This window comes from Triticum urartu, chromosome 5 (genome assembly GCF_003073215.2).
Source record: "Triticum urartu cultivar G1812 chromosome 5, Tu2.1, whole genome shotgun sequence".
Taxonomy (NCBI): Eukaryota; Viridiplantae; Streptophyta; class Magnoliopsida; order Poales; family Poaceae; genus Triticum; species Triticum urartu.
Window position 1 is genome coordinate 19,743,768 of NC_053026.1, and position 10,140 is coordinate 19,753,907.

Here is a 10,140-nt window from a genome sequence, read left to right on the forward strand (position 1 = left end):
AAAACAGTTTCAGTGATCCTTTCTGAGCTATGGACGGCCAAAAATACAATAAATTCTATAAAGATGCAGTTGAGCGCTCTCTAGAAGTGAAGTTCATCCTCAGGTTCAACGCACAACACCGGACCGGACTATATCATGTGTCCTGGCAACATGGCCGCAGAAGGCACACGATTCAGTTCCAAGCATCTGAGCGAACGAATCCATATACAATACATACATCACAAGTTCCAAGGATCGGCCCGTCAAAATGTAGGTTCTTCAAAGTGAAAAAGATAGAAATAAGAGAAGATAGGTACTCCACTTCAGAAAATTGGGAGACTCCAAAATGGATAATAGAGGCATCGAAGGTATGTAAATCAAACTGATCAAAGGGCTGAATCATAGATAAAAGCACAATAGTTTTTCTTACATAGTACTACTGACGGGTTTGACGCATTTCAGGAAAACCCACTGTTTGTACCTTGTCGTATACAAACTACGGGACAAAAAACCTGAAGCGTGCCACTACCCTGTTATTACAGTTCCAAATCTGAAGCATACCTAGTGGTCAATCCGGACTTCAAATACAATACACTGAGAAATTTCAATATATAGATGACATACAGCGAGGGAAGTCTTGGTGAACATGCACCAGCAAATTACACAAGCACAGAACAGCTTCTTCATCTCAATGGAATCTGCAAGGGAAAGCAATTCTTCTTTATTCTCATTATGTTGCATGGGGGTCCCTAAATGATGAACGGATGAAGGAATTGAGAAAAGAATCATAGTATGAGAGATCAATAATTTGTATGTTCAGAAAAAGTATATATGATAAGTCATGGATACAATAACAAATTTCCTCTAAATGATTAGAGGTAACTGTTGGATGAATGGCAACTGAATTCTCAGGAGGGCCAGAGGCCAATACATGTACATAAATGGTAAAGTGCAAGAGACCCCTTGTACAATAGGGATAAACCGAAAAAGGGCTATACACATCTAACACCCCCATCAAACTCATGATGGATCAACAACACTGAGTTTGGAGAGAAGAAAACTATGCTGCGCTCAAGTCTGTGCCTTCGTGAAGAAATCTGCCAACTGTAACTCAGAGGGCACATAGTGAAGAGCGAGAGTCTGATCCTGCACAGCAGCACGCACAAAGTGGGCATCCACACCGATGTGCTTGGTGAGCTCATGCTTCACCGGGTCACGCGCAATACTGATAGCACCAGTACTGTCTGACAATAAGGGAGTCGAGGTAGCAGCAGACACACCAAAATCCTCAAGTAGCCACCGTAACCAGATCACCTCAGCCGTCAGCATAGCCATGGCTCGCAACTCAGCCTCTGCACTCGAGCGAGAAACTGCAGTCTGTTTCTTGGTCTTCCAGGCAATAAGAGAGCCACCAAGAAAGACACAATAAGCAGACAGTGAGTGTCGATCAGAGGGATCACTAGCCCAGGTAGCATCAGAGTAGGCCTAGAGCTCAAGAGAGCTGGAGCGAGGAAAGAAAAGGCGCTGAGAGATCGTGCCACAAAGATATCGTAGAACACGGAGGAGATGACCATAGTGGACAGAGGTGGGGGCTGAAACGAACTGACTCAGAATGTGGACATGATAGGAGATGTCAGGACGCGTAACAGCAGGATAGACAAGACTGCCAACAAGGTGACGATAGCGAGTGGGATTAGGGAGAGGGTCACCATCAGAGGCACGGAGCTGAACGTTGAACTCCATAGGAGTGACAACAGTGCGCTCATCACCAAGAGCAGCGCGAGCAAGAAGACCCTGAATATATTTTTCTTGGGAGATGTAGAAGCCATCAGAGGTCGAGGAGATCTCAATCCCAAGAAAATAGCGAAGAGGACCAAGACCAGTCATGAGAAACTGGTCGCGAAGGCGAGCCTTAACAAAGGCAATGTATTCAGAGTCGTCGCCAGTGATGATCATGTCATCAACATAGAGAAGGAGAAGAGTCCGACCATGAGGAGACGTGTGAACAAACAACGCGGGATCATGATCACTGGGCAAGAACCCAGCGGCAGTCACCACAGAGGCGAAGCGCTCAAACTAGGCGCGAGGGGCCTGTTTGAGACCATAGAGGGAGCGGCGAAGTCTACAGACCATACCATCAGGAGCATAGTACCCCGGGGGTGGCTGCATATAAACCTCCTCACGCAACTCGCCATTGAGAAAAGCGTTCTGAACATCAAGTTGAGAGATAGACCATTGACGAACAGAGGCCACAACAAGAAGAGTGCGGACAGTGGTCATGTGGGCCACAGGAGCGAATGTCTCATCATAATCGCGCCCCTGCTCCTGCTGAAAACCGCGGGCCACAAGGCGAGCTTTGTAGCGCTCAAGGGAACCATCGGAGCGAGTCTTAATCTTGTAGACCCACTTGCAGGTGATGGGGCGGACACCGGAAGGAAGGGGAACAATATCCCAGGTGCTAGAGCGCTCCAGAGCAGCAAGCTCTTCGGCCATCGCAAGCTGCCATTCAGTCTGAGTGATGGCAGTCTGATAGGAAGTGGGCTCAACAATAACAGAGAGACCATACCGATCGGGGGAGTAGAGATCAGGCGGGAGGCGAGGCCGAGCACGGAGGTTGTGAATCGGGGGAGGCGTGAGAGGTGAACCAGAGGTGGAAGGCTCATCAGAGGAGACCTCCGCAGTGCAAGAGCGACGAGTATAGTGAAGAGGAAACGGTGAGAGAGGGCGACGGACGGGAGATGATGGCGGAGAGGTGGAGGAGGAGGATGGAGAGGATGGTGTCGGTGGTGAGTGAGAAGGAATGAGAGGTGCCAGAGGAGGAGGTGACACATGAGGCACATAGAAGGGTGTATTGGGAAGAAGAAGAAAAGATAGGTCGTCCACAGAGAAACGCGAGGAAGAAGGACGTGGGTAGTAAGAGCGAGACTCATCAAATGTCACAATCACGCGAGATGCGCAAGCGACGACCCACTGGATCCCAACATCGATAGCCCTTGTGCTCATCACTGTAGCCAAGGAAAACACACTCAACCGACTGAGCAGTCAGTTTGGTGCGTTCTCGGGGGACAAGGAGAACGTAGCACACACACAGCCAAACATACGAACAGCTGAGTAGTCAGGAGAGCGACCAGTGAGACATTCCAGAGGAATACCACCTTGAAGAGCAGTCGATGGCTGAATATTGATAAAATAGGTGGATGCGGAAACAGCCTCGGCCCAAAAATGGGATGGAAGGGAAGCAGCAATCATCAGCGCACGAGTCGTCTCAAGCAAATGACGATGCTTTCGTTCGAAAACGTCATTTTGAGCATGAGCGCCAGGACATGAGAACTGGGCAAGACTACCCTGTTCCGCGAGAAAACCTTGCAACATCTGAGAGATATACTCTCCAGCGGAGTCAGCACGAAAAATACGAATGGGCGTGGCAAACTGGGTGCGAACCATGGCAGCAAAACGTTTGTATATAGGGAGAACTTCGCTGCGAGATTTCATGAAGTAGAGCCAAGTGTAGCGAGAGAAATCATCAATAAACAAAACATAGTAGCGATGACCACCCTTCGAATCAAAGGGACCAGGATCCCAGACATCATAATGAACTAAATCAAAAGGACGCTGAGATACAGACTCACTAGTAGGGTAAGGTAACTGAGTCTGTTTGCCAAGTCTGCAACCATTACAATATAAGGAGACATCTCCAGATACAGACCCTAAGAGGCCCTGACGAACTAAAGAAGACAAGCAAGAGCCACAGATGTGACCAAGGCGATGATGCCACTGCTGGAAGGACGCAGACGAAGAGGCAGCAAAAGCATGGGAGCTGGCAGAAGTAGTGGCAGCGGAATGAACACAAAGCCAGTCAACCTCCCAAAGGCCCTCGGACTCACAGCGCCGGGGGCCAGCACCAACCAAAGTCTTGGTGCGTCGATCCTGAATGGAGCAAGAGTCGGTATCAAGAATGACACGACAACCAGAATCAGTAAGGTGGGCAGCAGAAAAAAGATTCATGGTAAGGCGAGGGACATGTGAAACACTAGGAACAGAAAAAGATGGAGTGGAAAGAAGACCACGACTAGTAACAGGAAGAGGTGTGCCATCGGCAGTAAGAACATTAACAGGCGAATCAAGAGGTCGAAGGGAAGACAGCACAGAAGAATTAGAAGACATATGAAAGGAGGCTCTAGAATCCAGAATCCAGAACCCACGAAGATGTACCTGACTGAGTAGATGCCTGCGGTGATGGAGAGGTGGATGCAGTTACAGCAGCAACGGAACCAGTCGACGAAGAGCCCGAGGAAGCCAAGAGACGCTTGAGCCTCACAATGTCCTGGTCGGTTAGTGACGGAGTTGAGGAAGATCCAGGAGTCCCACTGGAAGAGGAGCGCCTCTGGTCTCGCTTCTTCTCACGACAATCAGACTCGGGATGTCCTGGCCGAGAGCAATAGCCACAGAAGGTGTCACGTCACGACCGGGCCTTCTCAGCATAAGCAGGGCGACCCACCCCCTGAAGGCATGGGTAGGAGCGGTGGAGCAGTGAGCCGAGCGGACGACACTGGAGCCCGAGCAGCCAATACAGATGGGACCACCAGCAAACCAGCAGAGCGAAGGCGGGTCTCCTCAGCACGAAGCTCGGCAAGCATCTCCGAGACAGGAACACGACCACGAGCAAGCAAGTGAGCACGTCTGGGCTCAAACTCAGAGCGGAGACGAGATAAAAACTCATGGACCCGCTGAAACTCCAAGTCAGACCGCGTAGTCTGACAGCAGCGGCAGGTTCCACAAACAACTGTCCTCAGTGAGTCAAGCTGACGCCAGATGGCAGAACACTGTGAGTAGAACTCATCCACAGACGAATCACCCTGCTGGAGAGCATGCTCCCGACGCACCACAGAGAGGTATAGGGCATCGCCAGAGGGCTGATAGCGCTGATAGAGATAGGACCACATCGCTGCAACAGTACCGAGGCCCATGAACTCTGAAGCAAACTGAGGAAGGACACTCGCAGTGAGAACGGCAGCAGCTCGAGCATCATCATTGCACCACTGAGTGTAAGCAGACAGATCATCCCGATAGAAAGAAAGAGCATCAGAATATGCAGATACATGTTGATCATAAGCATCAACTGCAGCATCATCAAGGGCCTTGGCTGCATCACGGTCAGCCTGAGAAGCATCAGCAGCAAACACCGGCGGAACCGGCGGAATAGGAGCCACCGGAGCAACGGGACAGGGCAGACAAGCGACCTCGCCAGAGAGCACGCCCCACAGCAGAAGACCGCGCATATGGATACGCAGGAAGCCCACAAACTCAGCATAGTTGGTGCCATCAAAGATCACCGAGCAGCAAGGAACAGCCACATAGCCGAAGATGACATACTGAGATATGTCGCTGTCTTTTTTTTGGAGTCAACAGATCTGGATCGGGGGATCGATCCCGGACTGAGTCAGGAGCGAGGGAGCCGGACCGGACTGGGTGCGGAGCGAGAGGGCTCCGCTCAGGAGCGAGGAGAGGAGCGCCTCGCGTTGACGCGAGGAGACGAGCGGGCTGGACGGAGCTGAGGCCCGCGGGAACGCGAAGGGGCCGAGCGCGGGAGGTTGGCACGAAGGGAAGCCGCCACGGGAGGCTGGCGCGGGAGGCTGGCGCGTAGCGGGAGGCGGGAACGCGGGAGGCCGCCGTGGGAAGCTGGCGCGGAGGAAAGCCGCTGCGGCGGCAGCGGAAGCAGCAGAGCCGAGCGAGGAGGGCTCGAGGCGGGCAGCGGAGCAGGCGAGAAGGACCGGAGCCGCAGCGAGGAGGGCCGGGGCGTCCAGATCTGCGGCGAGGAGAGCCGGGATGGACGAATTGGACCTGGCAGCGGCCGGACGGAGCGGCGGCCGGAGACGAGCAGGCTAGGAACGAGGCGCACGGAGTTGCATCGTGCGAGAGAGAGGGGCTAGCCTGGCATCTGATACCATGTTGGATGAATGGCAACTGAATTCTCAGGAGGGCCAGAGGCCAATACATCTACATAAGTGGTAAAGTGCAAGAGACCCCTTATACAATGGGGATAAACTGAAAAAGGGCTATACACATCTAACAGTAACTAATCTGCTCAACTGATATGAACTAGTATCATTTATGTTCTTATTAAATTAGTAAAGCACAATTTTGTGAGTTCCTCACGGTGATTGGTTATGATTCATATTCATGTGGTCCACACAAAATTAAAGTGACAAAATGTTTCACAGCAGAAGAAAATTTTGGTGAAACCGTAAATAAATAAATAGAAACTTACATTGTTACTAGAGGCGCCTGCATCATTGGCGAAGACGATGAAGTATCAGGTGTATATGCTTGGCACAGTCTTGTTCTCGTACCATAGTCATAAATTCTACTGGCATGTCCATGAGGACTATCTGTTGCAGTGAGGTTAAATTTTGGAATCCTGCTGGAACAACGAGCATACTTCTCAGACCAATGAGCTCCATATAATTCAGGATCGGCATGGTCCCAGCCTCCACTTCCATGCAACTGAGCTGCTCCATGTCAGCTAAGTACAATTTCTCAAGCTTTGGAAACCAACCTGCCCTAAAAGTCATGATCTGCCCCTCATAGACTCTGTAAAGGTGAAGTTCAACCAGATGCGATAAGTGTGCAAATGAAGGAATTGGATCTGCTTGCAACCTGGACCACCCCATGCGTAGGTCTCTGAGTTTTCTGAAACCGCTGAATATTGTTGGGATAACACCTCCGTGCAACTTGCCTTTCAGGTAAAACCATTCCAGATTTGGCAAAGGATCTAAGTTTTCCAGATCAAGAACTTCTTCCTTCGCATATGAGATTATAAGAAGATGAGAAAGGTGCGCCAATCTTGTGATGGAGGTCCATAATTCCTTGATGTGCTCACGCTTGACTTTCGTTATTTTAAATATTCGGAGCAAAGTCATGTTGCAAAGACTGACGACTAGATCTTTGTTTGCTTCTATATATCCCAGTTCTTGCATATCCTTTAGAAGACAAATTCCGGAATGTACTTTAGCACCTTGAAAGCAATCAAATATTCTTGCATCGTAATCATGGTTGACCTTAGTTAGCAAAACTCGGAGCTTAGCCAACTCTTTTATTTGGAGCGGCAGTTCCACTACATCAGTTCCTGAAAGATTTAGCATCTGTAGTTTCGTCAACTTACACAAAGCTTTGGGAACCACTTTAAGATTTGTGTAAGACAAATCAAGGTAGCGCAAATTGAATAGGGTGGTCACAACATCAGGGAGCTTCGTTATCTCTGCAGATTCTAAGGACAAGACTCTTAGCAATTTGAAATTTCCAGTAGCAGTTTCTACCCAGGCGGATGATACTCTAGGATCGAACAAAATGAAGGATCGTATCTTTTCTCCACCATCAAGAGTATCTTCAATGCTGTCAGCTTTCAGTACTGAAACACGTCGTGCTTCTCTACTGTGCATTGCATCACGAGAGTTATCCAGAAGAAGAGAAAATTTCCCACTTGCGCACTTGCTTACAACTATATCTCTTACAAGGTCATGCATTTGCAATGTCTCGGCCATGCCATCAACATCCCTCCGAACCACTTGAAGAAGCGAACGTTGAGCAATTTCATTGAGATACTCATTCCCCACTTCCTCCATAGTTATGCTTGCCCCCCTTTCTTCTATGAAGCCTTCAGCTATCCATAACCGAATAAGCTCAGCTCTTCGAATCTCATAGTCTTCAGGAAATATACCACAGTATAGAAAGCAGTTCTTCAGATTTCCTGGTAAATGGTTGATGCTAAGGTCTAAGGCATTCCTCACGGAGCTGAGCTCTGCATTGTTACCTATATGCCAATCTAGCTGATGATAGAAGGATTTCCAGTCATTTTCATATAGCTTCTTGTGTGATAACAAACTTCCAATGGCAACAATAGCTAGTGGCAATCCTTCACATTTGTCCACAATTTTTTCTGCCCAATAAATTAGACTCTGGGGACATGTTTTCCCCTCTAATCTTGGAAAGGCTTTTCTACAGAAGAGGTCCCATGCTTCTTCCTTTCCAAGAGTTTTAAGCTGAATGCCGTGCTCAACATCAGCCAATGAAGCAACATCTTCATTTCTTGTAGTTATGATGATTCTGCTTCCGTTTTTGCTTATACCCAGTGCATGATTCAATAATACCCATGCATCTCGACTCCACATGTCGTCCAAGACAATCAAATACCTTTTGTCCTGCAAGAAGTCCGTTAGTGTTTGTACCAAGCTTGCAGCATCCCTAGTGTCAACGTGACGAGGGATGTCCTTTTCCTTCTCCTGGAGCTGCTTTAATAGTTCCCTCAACAGATGTTCAATGTTGTAACTTTGAGAAACTGAAATCCATGCAGAACAGTCAAAATTCTGCTTAATTTCATCCTTTTTATAGACCTGACGGACAAGAGTCGTTTTGCCTAAACCACCCATACCACAGACAGAGACGATTGTTTGTTCTTCTTGCCCATGTATCAACTGTTGTACAAGCCATGATGTTTCTTTTTCAATCCCGACCACCTCATCCTCGATGTTTATACATGTTGAGTCCAGAGCATGTTCCAGCTGACCATTCTGGCTTGTGTGGCTAACTTCTCCTTCTGCACTGATTGTGATGCCATAACGATCTCTCATGCTTGTGAGCTTCGAAAGGCGGACCTCAATCTGCTTAAGCTGTTCAGTAATGCTTCGCCAACCACCAACATGTTTGGAACGACGCCATAGTTTCTTCAGTGAACTACAACCTTGTGTTTGTGTAGTTGATTGTCCAAGCAGGTATTCATACCCGTCAATTACATCCTCAGCGTCATGTGAAACCCTCTTTACCTCATCAAGCCACGCATCAAAAGCCAGATTACGTGATGAGCACATTGTTACTTGGATTAGAAAAGCTTTCATAACTCTAAATTCAATCTCAAGCTGCTTCATGTTGTTCTCAGCTTCAAGTAAATCCGATGCTTCTTTTCCTATTGCATTTATAGCATCTCGCCCCAAACTAGCAGCAATTTTCCCAAGCACAACATAAACAACAGCCTCGGCCATCTTTGCTAAGTTTCTTCCTAATATTAAATGCAGTGCTCTTCTATGTCACTTTCAAATCCTGTCATTGTGGAAAAGAACCATTAGATAAATATAACTAGTACGATTAATATAAGATGATAATGTAAATGGCACATACTCCCTCCGTAAACTAATATAAGAGCGTTTAGATCACTAAAGTAGTAATCTAAACACTCTTATATTAGTTTACAGAGGGAGTATATAGCATGCAGAATTAGCGTATGGGATTGTCAAGTTTGCATTTAGTTCAGATACACTGAACACAGATGTAGGTTGTGAAATACTACTACCAAGTACATTGAACACAAAGGTATGATGATTAGAGAAGGGGGGAGATAGTACAAGCAATCTGCATCATTATCAAAGTCTTTCTTCCTCGTTAGCTTTGTCTAAATGAAAATCTGGAAGTAACGTTCCAAGTAAAAATAACCTTGCAACTCTGTTTTGGGAGCTTATGTTCCTCAGCAATCTAGCATCTACAGGCCATGCCAATAGGCAATAGATGGAGGGTTAAAACTTGCAGAAAGATGGTGTCCCCTACATCATTTGGCACCACATAAATTGGCTGAGTCTGGCCCAGCAAAACAAGATAGGAAATGTACTAGCCGTGTCCTTCTGATCCTCGACCTTGCAAATCTATTCGAGTTTTCAGTTCTCTCTTTAGCTTAGATCTGACCGAAATAGCCTTAGCTTAGATCTGAGTCAACCGAGAGTAAAATATGTAGGCCAAGATGGGAAAACTTCTGATCTAGTGGAGTCAGCTTAGTTAAAACAAATGCAGACTTCATAGGCAATGAACAAGCGAGAGAAGAAATGCTAGGATGTAAATTTGGGAAGCAAATTTCAGAGAGATCCTTGAGAGGACGATTACAGAGATACTACAAGGGAAGGCACACAATATCTCACCAGCGGAATGATGGTCTCCCAAGCTATGGATCACGTCATTGCCTCATGTTTCTTGTGACAGCAACTAGCTACATCTAGAGCACCAGTGGAGCTCTGCATTTCTATCCATTTGTGTGGTGAACTGGTCCATTTGAACCACACAGTACTAGTACTACTACTGGGACAGTGTACTTGGGGCCTCGAGCTGGTCAGGCGCCTCGGA

The 10,140-nt window shown here is 47.7% G+C and overlaps 1 protein-coding gene across 2 annotated transcripts; it reads right to left on the bottom strand.

The window, feature by feature from the left end:
- Nucleotides 1-350: 350 nt before the first annotated feature.
- Nucleotides 351-10,140, bottom strand: LOC125507159 (disease resistance protein RPM1-like). 2 transcript variants are annotated; one of them, XM_048671831.1, is made up of 3 exons: nucleotides 9,939-10,140; nucleotides 6,248-9,072; nucleotides 351-677 (listed from the first exon to the last, which is right to left on the bottom strand). In XM_048671831.1, exon 2 carries the CDS (start codon nucleotides 9,012-9,014, stop codon nucleotides 6,270-6,272), a length of 2,745 nt encoding a protein of 914 aa, XP_048527788.1. In that variant the 5' UTR covers nucleotides 9,015-9,072; nucleotides 9,939-10,140; the 3' UTR covers nucleotides 351-677; nucleotides 6,248-6,269. The 2 variants fall into 2 exon arrangements, with proteins under 2 accessions (XP_048527788.1, XP_048527789.1); XM_048671832.1 differs by having other exon boundaries at nucleotides 351-728.